This window comes from Mesoplodon bidens (assembly GCF_964165515.1).
Source record: "Mesoplodon bidens genome assembly, chromosome: 1".
Classification (NCBI taxonomy): domain Eukaryota; kingdom Metazoa; phylum Chordata; class Mammalia; order Artiodactyla; family Ziphiidae; genus Mesoplodon; species Mesoplodon bidens.
This window is the reverse complement of record NC_138176.1, coordinates 109,116,167-109,134,064: the sequence shown is the minus strand read 5'-3', so window position 1 is coordinate 109,134,064 and position 17,898 is coordinate 109,116,167. Positions and strand designations below refer to the sequence as shown.

At 55.9% G+C, this 17,898-nt stretch overlaps 1 protein-coding gene across 1 annotated transcript in view; it reads right to left on the bottom strand.

Annotated features, from left to right (window-relative positions):
- GALNT2 (polypeptide N-acetylgalactosaminyltransferase 2) overlaps positions 1-17,460 on the bottom strand; it is a 178,926-nt gene extending 161,466 nt beyond the window's left edge. Inside the window, exon 1 of the mRNA XM_081252175.1 lies at positions 17,247-17,460. Coding sequence (XP_081108301.1) covers positions 17,247-17,372 — 126 coding nt within the window. The 5' untranslated portion in view covers positions 17,373-17,460. The remainder of the gene's footprint in view (positions 1-17,246) is intronic.
- Between the last annotated feature and the right edge of the window lie 438 nt (positions 17,461-17,898).

The following is a 17,898-nucleotide window of genomic DNA, read 5'->3' as shown; positions in this document are numbered from 1 at the left end:
TGCTCCCCGGGGTCGTGTGTGCTGGGTTTGAAGGGGCTGTGTGTCCAGCACGTGAAAGAAGAGCGCGGAAGCCAGGACCCAGCTGGGGGCCTCCACCTGCACCTCTGACGGCACCTTCCCAGGTGAAACACGTGGCTCCCTGGGATGGAAGAAAACACGCTGACCTCCACAAAACAACTTTGCATTTCTAACGAAATTTGCCGTGTACGCCTTTTTTGGCCAGGAAGAGGAAAGAGGCATGCACATGTCGGCATCTGTGTGCACACGTGTGTGTGCACGCATGTGCACACGTGTACGTGTCTCTAGCTGCAGACATAAAACAACTTTCCAGCAGCCGAGTTAAGGTGCGAGCACACACACGCGCGTGCACACACACCCCACCGGGCCCCCTTCACACACACAATGTACGGAACACTTTTACCGATGGGCAAAGGGTTAAGAGTCAACACCTCACCTAATCCTGGTAACAGCCCTGTTAAGTAGGCCCTGTTCCTGTCTCCACCTCGCAGAAGGGATGACAAGGCCTCGGAAGGGCACCTGTGCGAGGACACAGCAGGAAGGAGGGCTGAGGCTGGATCCAGGGGGATCCAGGGACCAGGCGCCCTCCGCCCCCTCCCCCAGGGCGCACTCAGTGTCCCGCAGGCACCACAGCAGGGCAGACACACAGCTGGGAAGGCAGGGCTGTGCCCTGAGCAAGCCCGTTATTAATGACAAGCTATGACCCGCTCCAGGAGATCCCGCCCAGAGAGCCAGGCTACAACTGAATCCTTGTCGCTGCAAAAGTTCTGTGCTGTATGTGGGTGAAACGAAGGAGGAGGAACAAGGGGTGAAAAGGAAAATAAATCTCCTGAGCACACAAAGAAACCCGCTCATTTTACAGCTCTTTTCCTCCTCGGCCAATAAAGAAACACCCCCCCCCCAAAATGTAAGAGAGAGAAAGCCTGATGTCCAAAGGGTGAGTTGTCTTGCTCTAGGAAGTCCTCCCCTCCTGTGCTGCCCTCCTGTCTCTCTCTCCTGGACCTATGCATTTTTCCAAGCCCCATGCCCACCACCAAAGGACCGGGAGAATAGCTAGGAGAAGCCCTGCTAGTTCTTAGAGGCCGAGCTAACCACTTCCGAGCGCAGGGCAGAGATGCTGCTGCGTCACTAACCGCCATCAGCCCCTCTCGCTAAATTCTCGCTCCAATGACGCCAGATGCCATCGGCTCATAGGACTCTGTGCTCCCCTCTCCAAATAACTGAGGGCACAATTTTCTCAGTTCCTCCTCTCACACCTCAGAACGCCAAGTCCCGGGATAAATCCTGTCACTGGTTCTCTACAGTCCATGAAGGTGGACAAATCTCGCCGGTCCCCCCGCACATGTCTGGCGGCTCCCGTGTTCCTCCCTTAACTTGGGAGGCTGGCTTCAGACCCTTCACGGGTCGCTTGCAGCATTCCAACAGAGGCTACCGAAGGGCCCGCTGCCTTCCGCAAATGACTTTAGGGGCGCTGCCTGAAGTGCGGACTGGGTGCCCACCCCCATGGGTTCCAAGTGTCGCCTAGAGGTGCCCCAACATTTCACAAACATAAATCCACCTCCATCCTGTCTGTCCAATGTCCCTGCAGCTCCAAGCCCCTACACCACCAGCCAGTAGTATATCCAGTTTTACAAGTGCTCATCCAAGGCACAGAGCGTTAAAATGACAAGGCAGGGGTCGCTCCAAACACTCAGGAATGTAATGAATACAAGAACATCAGATGCCTAACCCCCAGTCTAGCGGTCTGTCCCCACAAAGGCAGGCCAGGCTGCTCAGAACCCACTGTAACCAGGCGTCTGTCCAGAGATGACCATCTAAATGTAGAAGCGTTTTACGATGATGAATCGGTGGAAGGAGGGTTAACAATGAAAAACTCTTTTCTAAACACAGCCGGAAGGGACTAGGCTGCTTAAACACAATTTAAATCCTGTCACCCGCGACCTCTCTCCTGTCCCCAGAGTCCCTGCACAGCCCCCTGTCCTCAGACAAGGTGAAGCGGCACCAACACCGATTAAGGGGCGATGATTTAAAAGCTTAATCTACAAATAGAGCCAGGCCCATGCAGCTGCAGCATCAACGCAGCACCTCTGGAAGGAAAGGTGGACGCTGTCCTTGTCTTCAGGTCCACATTCTCGCTGCAAGTGCAGAGAAGCCAGATCCGCACCCAGAAATGACGGCGACTTCCTACGCTGAGCACTTCTGCCAGACCACGGCTGTCAAGGACAGGAGGCTCGGCTGTCACAGACGGGAGGCTCGGTGTGAAAGCGGCACAGTGACTCTCTAACCCCAGGCTGTAACAGCCGGCAGGAGCAAAGCCCAGGGGAGAGGGACAGCAGGGCCAGGACGTCTCACAACAGTGCAGAAGACCCTCTGCTGAGCCCAGGCTCACGGCCCTTCTCACCACCACGACCCCACCAGTCTGAGCCTCATTTCGCTCACCGATATTACAGAACACCAACCGGAGCACCAACGATGTGCCGGGTGCCAGGCCACACCCAGGGAATATGGTGACATGCACAAATAAACTCCTAAATGCATACCATGCCCTGAGCACCCTCTGACCCTGTGTGGCCCTTGCCCGCCACGCTTCTATTCACTGACCTTTTTGCTTTAGACTGTCCAAGCACACCAAGTTCATTCTGGCCCCAGAACGTTTGCACATGACGTTCTCCATGCCCGGACAGTCTTCCACCACATCCTCATGGCTGGATCCTTCTAGTCATGAGCTCTCCCCCAAAGGTGCCCTCCTCAGTCCTTTGTGATGAGTCTGTGAGCTCCCTTGGAGCTCCACACAGAGCTACCCAATGCTGCCTTGGTGGCCCCCAACCCTCACCCCTCCCAGAACACACGTTCCCAGGCCCGCATCTGCCTCACTCCCGTGACCGCCCTGGGGCAGGTGCATCATGGCTGCTGCTGAATCTCCATGGGGAAGCAGAGCTGAAAGGGGAACAGCTGCGCAGGTGCCAGCCCTCAAGGCGCTCACAGTCTAGTGGATGCAGATGCTCAGCAGCCTGCGGACTCCTGGGGGTCAACAGCGGCGCCTGGTGAGGGACCCAGAACGACGGGGGGCTGCGAGCCCTGCTCTCTGCTGGACCAGCAGGATCCCGGAGATGCAGACCCCCCACCCGTGCGCACCTGGTCCAACATCTGAGGGCTGGTGGAGCAGAGCTCAGGCCCACCCACGGCTCCAACATCCCGGGTCCCTAATTAGCACTTAAAAGTGCATGGTCTGGGGATGTCCCTGGTGGCGCAGTGGTTAAGAACACGCCTGCCAATGCAGAGGACACAGGTTCGAGCCCTGGTCCGGGAAGATCCCACATGCCGCGGAGTAACTAAGCCCGTGCGCCACAACTACTGAGCCCGCATGCCACAACTACTGAAGTCCGCACGCCTAGAGCCCGTGCTCCGCAACAAGAGAAGCCACCACGATGAGAAGCCCGCGCACAGCAACAAAGACCCAACGCAGCCTAAAATAAAAAAAATTAAAAAAACAAAAAAAGTGCATGGTCTGTGCATATAGCCCCCCGACTGTCAGCTGGGGCAACGGCCAGGTCTCTAGCCTTCGTCCACTGTTTATACGTGTGCAGACCTCTGCAACTAGTACTCTCCTCACAGCTCAAACACTCCCTTCCCAGAATAAATAAGTAACCAAGAAAATACGGAAGGTACCAGAACCAGACTGTCCCCCAGCTCAGCACTAAGGGGGAGGGGCATGGAACATGGGGATCCCGTCGGGGGGCGGCTCTGAGTCCCCGGGAGGAGACCGCCCGCCGGAACATCTGCGAACTGCAAAGGCAGTACTTGAAGCCAGACGCCCACAAAACTACCATCCCACCAGCTTGCTCCATCACGCCCATTAATCCATTAGGTCTGCTTTGCTCTCGGGGTCCCTGGGAACATACACTGCACTCTGGCCAAGTACAGTCTCTCTCTCTTAAACGTGCCCCAAATGTGACATTTCTGGCCCCGCTCAGCACCACAGCTTCAACTTGAACAAAAACAGGGAGCTTCCCAGGTCCACGGCGATTCCATAGGCCCAAGAGCGGGAGGGAGAGCACAGAGGGCGGGAGAGCTTCCTTCCTCAGGCTTCTGCCCTGATTTACATCCTAGTCACCGACGCACACCGTGAAGCTACCCTCCACCTGGGTGTCTGCCCCCAGCCAGGCCCCTGCTCCGCCAGAGGGGCCCAGAGTCACCCCAGAAGCATCTGTGAGAAAGAAGAGTGAGTACACGCGCCAGTGAAAATAAAAGGAGCCCTCATTAAACTGCACCAGCATCGTCTCCACCAACTCACTCATTTCCATCAACCCCCTTCTCACAGACAAAGACACCAAGGGTCACAGGCAGTTATGGCGGCATTTGCATCCAGGTCTGACGTCATGGCCAGGCTCCTTGGATTATCATAACCAAACGCCAGGTTTTCATGTGGATTTCTCTCCTTGAAATCATCACACAGTGTATCTATTAACCTGCAATCTAGTTCGAAGTTGTCTTAATCAGAGCCATCAGAGAAATCACATGAACAGTGATCTAACTGACAGAACTAGTCCTCGGCCCTCACAGGGGTGCTTTGCGGTGTTGCCACGATTATTAATTTGTCTTCCACTTGTCACTCACCTACGGTTTCAAAAGCAAGTCAGAAACTGAACTCATGAAACTAAAAGAACGTTTACTGGGACTTCCCTGGTGGCGCAGTGGTTAAGAATCCGCCTGCCGATGCAAGGTCCATGGGTTCGAGCCCTGGTCTGGGAGGATCCCACATGCCACGGAGCAACTGGGCCTCTGTGCCACAACTACTGAGCCCGTGGTCCGTAACGCGAGAAGCCACTGCAATGAATAGCCCGTGCACTTCAGTGAAGGGTGGCCCCCGCCTGCCACAACTAGAGAAAGCCTGCACACAGCAACGAAGTCCCAACACAGCCAAAAATAAATAAATAAAAATAAATTTATTTAAAAAAAAAAAAAGAACGTTTACTGATTAAAACCCTGTGGGAAAGTTTCCAAATAACATGCTGTACTCAGATAATAACAGCTCAAGATATAGAAAAAAAACAATTGCCAATTAGTTTTTAAAAATTAATTACACAGCCACGTAGTGAAAAACCACGTCCCGGCACAATTTTCAAAGACAAGAGACTAAGGGGTAAAACTGGGAAACAATGTCCTGGGGGCAGGTGGGGGGCATCGAGAGGGTTCTGGCCTGCAGCTTCCTGTCTCTCCCTCCAGAGACCTGGGGTCCACTTGGCGTTCAGCCACTCTCTCTGGGGCTCAGTTTCCTCACTAGAGGGGCAAGGGGTGCAGGCCTCCTGGCCTCACCCTTGTTCCAGGGCAAAAGCCCCGGGCAAGGTCCACAGAGGTGGAGGTGCTTCCTGGGAAAGGAGGCTCTTGGCTTAAACACGGCCGAGGAGGGCTGGCTCAGTGGGCACAGATGCCCTGGGCTGGTGATGCCAACCAGAGGATGGCCCAGCCAGCCGGGGCACCAGCCCCTCCTGCCCTGATGCCAGGAGACTTCACATCCACACTTATGCCATGGGTAACAGGCCCTGCTCTGATCTATTCCCCGTTGAAAAAAGTGAGGAGATGGGTACATGAGGAAATCGAGGCCCAGACGGCTTGAGTAACTTGCCTGAGTTTACAGAGCCAACTAGAGAAGCCAAATTCAAACCCAGGCGGTGGCCCCTGGGCGACGCATCCTGTGGGCCCCTTCGGCCTCATCGCCTGAGCCAGCCACCCACCCAGCAGCATCGCCGTGGGCTCTTCCTGGCAGACCCCTGCGCCGGGCCAGAAGCCAGACGGACGGTCTCCGAACGCCCGGCATGGGGCGCTGAGCTGCCCCTCAGCACCCGGGGGCGCCTAGGGCATCAGACTCACCGAGCAGGCAGCGTCCCCCTCCCGGCAGAAACCTCAGCTAAACTCTCCCAGGAGCAGGAAAGCTTGCCTTTCAAACACCCCTCATGCGGCGGGAAGGAGCGTTAGGTCATCAGGAATCAGGAAATCCCTCTGGGACAAGATGCCACCACACCCTCTCCACTGGTGACCGAGAAAAACTCTTTAAGCTAAAAATTATACCTTAAGTACAAACACTTACATGCCACATTGGATTCACTCCCCAGGGATGGGATACTACATTCCTTTTCTTTTGAAAACAAGAGTCACATCTTGATGCAGACAGGCCTGGGGCCTTCTAACTCACCAAGCATAGACGGAGGACAAGCCTCAGCAGCCCTCTGCACGGGGAGGTCCTCGTGAGGCCTCATCTGCCTCTGCGGGCCCGTCCCTGAGGCCTGGACGGCCAATCTGGGTGGCCTTTTCTGCCACCCAGCCTGAGACCCACAGCTCAGACCACCCAAGAACAGCGGGGGCCGGCTCCTGACATCAGCACTTCGCAATATAAAGGTTAAGGAGTGATCACGGGCCCAGGTAATCGGCACCTTCCAGGCTGAAGTGGCAGCTCTGCATCAGCAAGAGAGAAACCTGCCATTCGTAAGCTGATGGTGACTCAGGACTGCAGTTCTGAGACCAGGACGGCTGCAGCCGACTTTCTCCAGGGCCGAATCTTCGGCAGTTTGGAGAACGTTAACATTCCAGCCCGGTTAACTCACTTTGTTATACAGCAGAAACTAACACATCATTGTAAAGCAATTATACTCCAATAAAGATGTTAAAACACACATTCCAGCCCCAACCCTGCTACCACATGACCCGTGGGGCAAGTAAGAACCTCGGGGTCCACAAGACACTGCAGTGTGAGTGCAGAGGGCCGGGAGGAGAGATGGATGAGTAGCGGCTCCAATCAGGTGTCTTGGTGACAGCGCTGGTATAAATTTGCAGCACCAGGAATTTATACCTTGCAGAAAACACGCAGCTCCGTGTATCTGTCAAAACCCTCTTATTTGGGCTTCCCTGGTGGCGCAGTGGTTGAGAGTCCGCCTGCCGATGCAGGGGACACGGGTTCGTGCCCTGGTCCGGGAGGATCCCACATGCCACGGAGCGGCTAGGCCCGTGAGCCATGGCCGCTGGGCCTGCACGTCCAGAGCCTGTGCTCCGCAATGGGAGAGGCCACAACAGTGAGAGGCCCGCGTACCGTAAAAAAAAAAAAAAAACCCTCTTATTTACAAATACAATGTAAAATACGAGGCTTTCACATTAATATCCTGTCGGGGAAACAGAAAGGAATAATGTATATTTATTAAAGGTCTCCCACTGTGGCTTCCCAAATCATCCACAGCCCAAATGGGTCATGTACGACAGCAGGCAAACTGCCTGCGATGTGTGAATGTACAGGCGTGCGCGTTCTGCCCTCCGGATGCCTGTCATATGAGAAGCAGTCGGCAATGTAATAGAACATCCACACCGAACGCTGCTGTGCGACAGGGTCTCTGGGCCACTAAGCAGTTTGGTCAAAAGTAAGCAATCTGACAAACTACCTAAATTGCTACTCTACCATCAAAAGGTTCACAGGAAGTAGCAATTTCCAAAGAATTTAGGTAATTCTTAGAGAAGAAACAGTACCAAATGTAAGAATATATTCCTGGTGATACAGGTGACAATTCAGGATCTTAGGCCACCTCGGAAGTATCCTTTTAAAAGAATCATCGCTGGATATTCCTAAATTACAGAAGATATCGAGGCTGGTGTATGTTTTTATTGACTGTGATATTTTGATTTATGAGAAATATATATTTGGTCATTCAGATGACCAAATATATATTTCTCATATGTGTATTTGGTTTTTGTCCCTGTTTCTGATTCTCAACTCCCAAAACCCTTGGAATTTCCTGAACAGTAAGAGCCACAGGAGCATCTTTTGTTCTGCTTGGCCTCTTGTCCTCTGAGCCACAAAGGTTACATGGGTGTCTTGTTATTCCACCACTACTGGGCTTATGTCAATGAGGTTTTTGGAAGCACCTGCGGATGGGGGCTGGTTGCCAGGGGAACCAACTGTAAACAGAGGGGTGCAACTTTCAGTGCCACCCCCTGATGTCCTGGGAGGAGAGGGGCTGGAGGTTGACTCAATCACCCATGGCCTATGACTTGATTAATGATGCCTATGGAGCGAAGTCTCTGTAAGCACTCAAAAGGATGGGTTCAGAGAGCTTCCGGGTTGGGGAACCAGAACACGTCCATGTGCCACCATGCTGGACCCCAAGAGCCACGAGGTACCTCAAGCTGCTGTGTGTCTCTTCATCTGACTGTTAGTTTGTATCCTTGAATAATATCCTTTGTAACAATTCAGAAATCTAATAAGTAAACTGGTTTCCTGAGTCCTCTGAGCCACTCTAGCAAATTAATCGAACCCAAGGAGGGGTTCATGGGAACCTCTGATTGATAGCCTGGTGGTCAGAAGTACAGGTGACCACCGGCACTTGTGAAGGGCATCTGAAGGGGCGGGGGAGTGCGGTCTTGTAGGACTGAGCCCTTAACCTGTGGGACCTGATGTATCTCCGGGTGGATAGTGTCGGAACTGGCTTGAACTGCAGGACACTCAGCTGGTGTCTGAGCACCGACTGGTTGTATAGGGGAAGCCTCCAGCCCCAGCGCGCGCGCACGTGCGCGCGCACACACACACACACACACACACGCACACACACACGCACACACACGAAATTGGGAGTAGAAACCTTTCACTGACCATATTACAAAGCCTTAAATTTGCTTTTTAAAAAAAGACTAGTTTTCTGCTGCTTTGCTAATTTAAGCTACATACATCTATAAGCCTTGAAGGTCACAGAGCAAGGTTCTCAGTCAGTGGGGAAGCCCTTGAGGCAAGAAGGACCAGGGCTATGACTTGAAGGCTGCCACGCCGAGCCAGCCGGGTCAGCATCCAGGACAGTCACACACAGCCCCCCACAGAAGAGTCAGCGTTAATTTACGGGCGTCGCTAAAACACAGGCCTTTACTTTGCATCAGCTCCTAAGCTCTTGCAGGGTGAGTCGTGTGAAGTGTCCCCCTTCTGGAGCAGCACCCTTTCAGGAAGAGATGCGCTCCCTTTCTGGACCGGCCCCTGAAGCGGAGACGAAGAAACCTCGAAGGGCTCCCGAGTCTGAGGCCTTTAAAATGACCTTTTCTCTGCAGCCACATCCACGTTCTGGTTTCTTATCCAGAAACACGCTGGAGGCACGGCACACACCACACCCCAATAAGGCATCTGATGGCCCCTCACAAATGCCAGTGGCTACTATGAGAAGCAGCTGGATGTTGGCCCTTGAGAACCAGGAGGACCTGCGATTTCCCACCGTCCCACTCCCTAAAGGGGCTGTGTGCAACGAAGTCACACGTCCATTTTATTTCCCACAAATATCACAAATCGCAGTGCTTCCCCACGACCCCACTGCCAAGAACAACCTCTCCAGAACCCAGGGACCGGGCAGGCCCCTGACCTCCAGTTTCCTGCAGATGAGAAACCCACAAGTCCCATCACCACAGCAACTCGCCGAGACGCCATCCTAGTGGGGAACAGCGGGACTTCTAATTAAATGGTGTTGTGTGTGGAAAGCACTCTACAAAAGAGCCATGTGATTGAACGGTGTGCCTGACAGTGAACAGGGTATGGATGCTCGCCCAGTCCAGCCCGGCCCTGCAGAGATCAGCTCAGAAATCACACCACAAGACTGTTCCACAAGCACATTCCACAAAGTCAAGCAGCAAATGAACCTGCGGCACCTAAAGCAGTCCCGGGCCCCAGGTGGGAGCGGGTGGCCCGGGGGGGTGCATTCCGCGTTACTAACCAGGATGAGAACGCTCCTTGCCCAGGACTCCGTGCGGAGCAAGAATGTAAGACCCCATGTTGCCACGGGATGGAGGAAACTCCACCACTGGGAGACCAGAGGCAATAGACTCCTGGAAAGAAAAGCAGCTCATTTATTTAGCAAAGGAAACCAAGGAACATAGAGAGCACCCAGCAGGCTGGACACCCTGAAGCCAGGGGCTGCACCCGGGCGAAGTGAACCAGGGACTCACCTGCTCTGGGTCTCAGCTCCAACCTGCTCAACCCGCACCTCCCCACGGCGCCTACGGGCCCTGCACTCACTGTAACCTTCCCCTCCCCTGTTCCTGACCCCTCCTACCGCCCCCCCTCAGCCCCTTCTCACACTACATCATTTACTACCTACAGTGCTTAGTCCAGCTGCGCCCAGGGTGAAAGCTCCCCAGGGGCCGAGATTCTGTCTCTGTTCTATTCACTGCTGCACCCCAAACACCAAGCAGTGCCTGGCACATAGTAGGTGCTCGATAATACTCATTGAAAGAACAAATGAAAGGGACCCCAGCCTGTTTGCATGTCTGCTCCTGCCCGGGGGCGGCTGAGGACTTCAGGACAGGCAGAGACCTGAGGACAAGAACACGTGAGACCTTTCACAGAGCACATGGTAAAAATGGAGAAAGGACCCTTCCATGAGAGGATGACTGTGGGCGCATCTGCTCCAGAACCCCTTCCAGGAATGTCCCACCACCATCAGCAGGACACGGGCACTGCCGGCGCACAGCAGGGGCACGGGAAGCCTGGGAAGCCAGAACGAGCCCCATCCCACCCGCTGGCCGCCCAGACCACCTTGGGTGTGCCACCCACTAGCTCTGCAACCTTGGGAAAGTGACTGAACCTTTCTGTGCTTCAGCCTTCACCAGTAAAATGGGAGGAATAAAAGGACTGCGATGAGAAGTCGATGAATTAGTATCTGTAAAGTATTAGGACTGTGCCTGGCACATAGTGGAGGCTAATAGGGTGTTTATTAAGTTGAAACCCTTTCCAAAGGGTCCACCCCAGACCACACAGAGAGGCAGTCCGGCTCCGTGAAGACAGCAGAAAACAAAAAGAAATCACACTTAACACTGACTACGGCAGTGCTTCTTAAGGGAGGGCGACCCTGCCCGCTGGGGATACCCGGCAATGCCTGCAGATGATGTCGGTGGCTGCCACTGAGGGGGTGTGGTACCCCTAGCATCCAGTGGAAGCTGCTAAATGGCAACAGCGCACGGGGCAGCACCTCCAGCCCCCAAAACAAACATTACCCGGCTCAAAGTGTCAACTGTGTGGAGGTTGAGAGGTCCTGAGCTAGAGTGACCGCTGCCCCCCCACCCCGCCAAGCACCCTCGTCCCTGCCAAAACGCTGGTCATGTTTGGGCTCTGGGAATTCAGCGACTCTATCCCCAGCTGTCCAGGCCATTCCTCCTCCCAAAGAGTCAGCAGGCAGGACCAGGTGGCCAGCAGGAGGGGCCTGGCAGGCCAGGGCAGGCAGCCCAAGGGCAGGCTGAGCCACGGGTGACCAGGCAGCCCCCGTAAGAGCCGTAGCAAGGGACACAGGACTCCCAAAGCCGAGGAAATCTATTTAAATGGAAGGCCAGGAGTGAGAGTCAATGTGACCATTTTTGGTTTTTTCAAATCCAGCCACAATGAATCACTGCCGTCTTCGTCCCAGCATGCTAAGAAATCCAACCCGTGCACAATGACACATGCTTCCCAGGCCTACGATACCGGTGATGACTAAATGCAGAAATGCCAAGTGCCTCAGCCTGCCCCGCAGGAGGCAGATGTGGGCAAGGGACGCAGAGGGGGCGGTGCCCCCCGGGGAAGGACTTGTTGGCTCCTCGAGCCTATTGGGGAGGCTCTCCCGACTGGACAGATAAACGGGAACCTCCACACTGGGGGTTCACCCTTAAGCTCAAGCACGTGGCCAAAGGTCAGAGCGCCCTCACAGCAGTTAGGAAAGCAAGGTCAAGTCCTACTGCGAGGGCGGGCGTGTCCACGGGAGGCTTGCACCAGTGCACTCAGCGTAACTCTCCACGGAGAAGGGCTCCTCGCCAGGCTCGGCCTGTGCCAGATCCCACCTGGGAGGTCTGCCTGTGGAAGTGCCAGGAGGCCCTCCCGAAGAAACCGCACCGTAGGGCAGTGTGGAGGCAAGGGCCCAAGACCACAGCACTGGCACGAGGGTCCCCGGCGGCAACACAGAGTTAAAGGTGGCCTCAAGGGGGAGGCCACCTTTCAGGTCACGGCAGTGAGACCAGGCCAACACCTGCTTTGATTCGAGCAGCATCTCCACAGGAGCCATGCTCAGCTTGTCTAAGCACCACTGTGGCACGGGCACGGAGGCCAGGTCCAGGAGGCCCTGCAGTGGGGACGGAGACCATGGAGCGGGGGTCCCAAGGGAAGAAGAGCAGGGCAGCTGGGGGTCCCCAGAGAGTGGTGTTTATTTAACATCCGTACGGCAGGATCTCACTATGGCATCTGTGCAGCGTGCCTGTGGGTGTGTTTCCACCTGGACATCCGCCCGGCTTGTATGCCTCAGCATCACCCACGCAAGCAGAGCTTCCAGGACAGGGTCCATGAGGAGAAAAGTGGAAGAACCGAAAGGGGGCGTGGGCTTGGCCAGGTTTGGCTGTTTTCTCACCCCATGATTTCTGCTGGGCCAGCTAGGAGACTTTACAGATTTCTCCCAGGAACACCCTGCCTCTTCCCGGACCTCGGCCAGGATCTCGGCCATAACCTTGGCAGTCAGCTCCTGTGTGTGCCTGGTCTCTGCCCCAGGCGGCCTCACCACGCCCCTCCTTCCACTAAGCCAACAGCCGCTGGATCTGCTGGAAGTTAGGCAGCGGGGCACTGCCTGCTTTGAAACTCACACCTTCCCAAAGTGACTTCTCTCTCCCCAAAGATCTCAGAAACATGAATGGCAGGAACAAGAAATTATACACATGAAACTACATATGTATGTATATATCTCCCCGCTCACCGTCCCATTGTTTTTCTGGCCTTCTCTCAAATACCTCTTCCTCTGATCCAAACAGGGGACCAACCACTTGCCAGGAGTTAGGGTGGGGAGAGTCACAGGGGGCCTGAAGCCCTCCCCACACCACTAACAGCCCCCTGGGTGCCCCGGACTCCACCCCGAGGTCTGCCGCAGCCCAGGCAAGCTGGCCCACTCGGTGCTGGGGGCGGGAGGAGGCAGGCTCTTCTTCACTCTCACCAGAGGGCTGGGGGAAGAGCCCATCACTTCTGCACCATCAGCCACAGCCGGCTTCCACCATGTGTGAGCCCCGGAGGCAGCATGGCATCACTCCAGAAGAGCGAAACTTTTATTTTCTTTAGAGAAAAGTTTCTCACAGAGGGCCGTTTGTCAGCTTCTCTGGCTCTACGGTGGTTTTCCCCCAATACTGCACTCCCGACCTCAACTTCAAACTCTCCTTTCAACTGGAATTTTTTAACTGACTCTAGCTGGCCGGGTGTGGCCTAGGTCCCCCTTCCCAACCGCCACCCCCAGCAGACACATTCACAGATCTGCTGATGCCCACGAAAGCACTTGGGTGATGAGAGCCACCTCCCCTCCCACCAGGAGGGGCAAGGCTGCGGGCGGAGGGCGGCTGGGCACCCAGAGCCTGGAGGGAGTGGGGAGCAGGCCGGCCTCCTCACTGCGGGAGCCCCACTCAGGGACATGACCAGCAACACTCCCATGGTTCACACAACCACCAAAAGAAGGCGTGTCCTGCACCCACTTTCCCACGGGCTGTCCACTGACGGGAACCCCGCTCTGACACCACGGCTGGGGACAAAAGAGCCGGCAAGACGTCCGGGCCACTTCCCAAAAAGGCAGTCCTTGATGTCAGTCGGGGTCATGCTGCCAGCCCAAATGAACCAACCAAATCAATCTGGGAGGAATGCATGAGGGATTTAAAAAAAAAATTCCAGAGATCAAGAAGAGGACAGTTAAGAGTCGCAGTTCACTCCATTTTCAAGTAGATAGTTAGGCTTTCTTCTTTTCCCCCCAGCCCTCCAAACAGCATCTATTCTGCGCCTAGTATTTGCCACCACCTCCTAATGGCAGTTAGTCTTTGGCTACAAGAACTATCCCCACTATAAAGATAAGCAAACTGAGGGTCAGAGAGGTTCGGTAAATTAGTAAAGGTCACTAAGCAGGAAGGAGCAGAAAGCTAGTCTTAGTGTCAATAAATGGATTCACACCATTCCCCTTAAGTGTCCACCGCCCAGCTCAAAAAACACAAGTGCTTCCCTGTGGTCAGTCGAAGTAAGAACCAACAAGTCAGCTTGGCATCCGAGGCCCTCTATGATTTAGTCCCAAACTCCTCCAACTGTATCCTCCACGTGTACCCGCTCCAGCCAAGCGAGGCCCTCCACCGCCCCAAGAGGCCCAGCCCGCTCTCCCAGAAGGCCTCCTCCAGGTCTTACCCAAAGGCCTCCAGCACCCACTCATCGAGGAAGGGCGGGTGAGTAACCGGCCCCTGGCCGTGCCCGTCGGGAATGCTCTCCCTGCCTCCCAAGGGTGTGGGGTGGGAGCACAGACCAGGGGGTCCTGGGCGTCACACACTCTCTCTCAGGAGAGACCGTTCTTCACATACTGGAAAACCCTTCCCTCTCCAACCTAAAGAGCCACACTTCACCCAGAGGCAGGTTTATTTCGACAGAAATCTCTTCCTCTCTCTGCAGCTCCATCCACTGCCAACATACCAAGGCCCAGGGGAGAGTTAACATGATTAAAATTTTAAAGCATTTAAGATGCTCAAAGGAAAGGCATCCTTGAAGTGCAAATCACCAATTTAAGGGGAAAGAGCAAAATATGGGGGAGGGAAGGCTCTCTACCAATGTAAATAAAATATAATTTCAAACAATATTATGCATAAAATGATTGACCACACACCCAGAACTTCAGCGCTGAGTCCTGAGTAGGGCAGCACCTGCCCCTGTTGAGTTTATTAAATCTGCAGTGTGACGTGAGTGGGCTCTCTAAGTTTCTCCAAATGGAGAATAACCATCCTGAGGGGAGTAATTTAACAGGCAGGGTAATTTAACAGTGACAATCCCCAGCCGGGTGCTGAAGCAGCAGAAACTCTAGTCAGGCTCCCATCAGACAAACAATCCCCCAAAGCCTAATACTGAAGCCTGGTACCCTGTGAAAAACATCAGGGCGAAGAGAAATTGGCTAAATATGGAATTCGAGCCTTGACTTGAACGGTATGAAACGAGAGAAGAGATATAAGTCCACTTACACCTAAAAAACTACAGCTAGTATTTAAATTCTGCCTTTACACGCATGCTACATTATCTTTTTTATGTCCATACTTTACAAGCTAGAAAATCTATATATTTCCTTTTATCACGAGGATGAACTAAATTTGAAGAGACTTTCTGGTCTCTGAATCCATGGAAACAACTCAGGAGGAAGAAAGACTATGCAGCTTTATACTCTAGATTAGGAAATTCAGGACAGCAGATTCTACTGGCCCCTCCGGAGACAGTCTCAGGGCGGTTACTTTAATACCAGGGCCAACACTATGCTAATGAGTCTCCTCGTTTCAAAAGCTATTGCATGTACATACCTCTTCCCCAACTGACAAATCACCAATCCACGTATAATTGTTCATTTCGCACACTTTTATCTATGAGGTCTCTGTACCTTCCTACTGCCACCAGGCCACAAGGAGTTCTCGGATTTTTTTTTTTTTAACTAAGGATCAAATGGAAGACCCCTCAAGAACCATCCACCAGCTGAAGCCCACCAGGGAGAAGCCAACCTCTCCAGATGCTAATGCCACCCTGTTGCTGTTTCCAGATGCTAATGCCACCCTGTTGCTGTTTCCAGTCACATGTGCTAATGAAAGCGGCAGACCAAGGAAAGGCAACACTAAGCATGGCTTATGTATTCGGTTTTCTTTCACATGAAAGGCAGGAAACTCTGCCAGGTCTCACCAGCACACCAGGCTACGTGGACCTGCGAAAGCACAGTTTACTGGGAAGCAAAGCTTTTGAAATAATTCCAGTTGAACACCACCACGGTTTTCAAAGGGCTGCACTGCTTCCGCTGGGCGCACTGCTCTTTACCATTCAAGGATGAACGGAGACTTCATGCATGTGAACAACAGTTCCCTGGATTAAAATAGGGAAAAAAACAGGGCTAAGAGCACATGTCAGCTCAGAAATAAGCTAAGCTAATTCTGCGCATGGAAAGACTTTTCATTTCTGCCTCTCTAGATAAAGCAAGCCTACGAAATTTACCATGAATCTAACACCTTCAGCTAAGAATGAATGAAAGGAGGAAGGAAGGAAGGAAACCTCTGAAGCAGCTGAACCTCAGCGTTGACGTTTATGGGCTGACTTTAGGGCTAAAGTCTTTTCATCCAGTTACTCTGGCTTGCTCGTTCCAGGACACCATTCCCTGGTTCCTGCCCAACCCACGGTCCACCTCCATTAACTGAGAATTTCCTGGGTTTGCGGTGACACCAAATGTCACAGCAGAGGGGTTACACCGTGTGGAGGCCGCTTTCAAAGCCTGGTTGCCACCAAACCCCACAAACACCGCTGGCGGCAAGTGCACAGCCCAGAGCCCCGCTCTCCCAGCGGGATCGCAGGGCCCCGGCGCCCTGCGCGCTCCATTTCCTCCCGAGAGCGCCCGGCCGTCCAGAGCGGCTCACGCGGTGCCCACGGCCCACCCCCTCGGCCCCTGGAGCCCGCCGGGAACACACACAGCAAAGGGACCACCCCGCGGAACGGGGGCGTGGGGCTGGGACAGGCGGGCGCCGGGGGCCGCGCGGGAGGGCCGGCCGAGTCGGGCGCGGGGGCCGGGAGGGGACGGGCGCGGGGTGTGGGTGGGTGGCCGGCCTCGTCCGGGGCGCGGGGGCCCTCCGCCTGCATCGCCGGGGAGGTCCGTTCCGTCGGGCGCGGGGCTGGCGGCACCCCCGTCCCCAGAGGTACCGGACCGAGACCCAGAACTGCCCCCTCCCCGCGGCGCGGCGACAAGGGGGAGGGGGCATTGCAGCGGCTGGTATCAAAGGGCTGAAAAGAAACTTGGACTCCTGTCTCCCCAGGTACGTGACACGTCGCAAAGGCGGCCGCCTCTCGCCCTCCCCCCCCCCGCTTTTGTGCTTCCCAACATCCCCACCCCCAAACGTCCCACCGCAGGGGACCGGGCTCCCGGCAGCCGAACGAAACTCAACTCAAATTACGTGGAGTAGAGAGCCGGGGCAGGGGGCGACAAGAGGCGTTGGCGGCCCCAGTCCCGGGGGCTGCGCCGGGTCGCCCTCTCCCGAGCCAGGCGAGCGCAAAGGGGCCGGGGGCGTCCCCAGCCTCGGGGACACGGCCGAGAGGCCCGGGGCGGGTGGCCGGAGCGGAGGTCCGGGCGGAGAAGGGCAGGAGGGAGCAGGAACCCCCCTCGGTGCCCCGCGGCGCGGCCGGGGCGCGTGGGCGCCGGGGGTTCCGGGGCCGGGCCGCGGGCGGGCGCCCCACTCACCTTCCTGCCGGCGCCGCCGCCCGCGCCCGCGGCCAGCGCGGAGCCGCCCCCCGAGTACATGTAGTAGGCGATGCCCAGCACCCACAGGAAGGCGAAGCAGAGCAGCATCCGCGAGCGCCGCCGCATCCTCCCGACTCGGCCGCCGGCCGCGGCCGCTGCTCGCGAGTCTGCCTGGGGCCGCGGCGGGCGCGGGCCGGGGAGGAGCGGAGGAAGGGGAAGGGCGCGGCGGCTCCTCCTCCGGCGCGGCTGGCGGCGAGGGCGGTGCGCGCCCGGCGCCCGAGCTCCGCCCCGGCCGGGAGCGCCGCGCCGCGCCCGAGCAGGAAGCGGCGGCCGCGGAGGCGGCGAGGGGGTCAGGGAGCAAAGGGCGACCAATCGGCGGCGGCTGAGGGGGCCCGGCGCGGGCGGAGGAGGGGATTACCGCGTCTCCACCGCGGCGGCGCGCCGGCCCCGCGAGGAGGGCCTCCGCCGGCCGCCGCCCCGCCACCCCCGTGAGTGACAGGTGGCCGCCGGGCGCCCGCGGGGCGCGCGCATATGTGCGCACACACACGGGCGCCCGCACCAGGGACCCCCGGTCGCCGCTGCCGCGCGCTGTCCGGCCGGGAGCGCCACTTCCGCGGTCCTCGGTCTTTGGGACCACCCCAGCCCCCCGGCA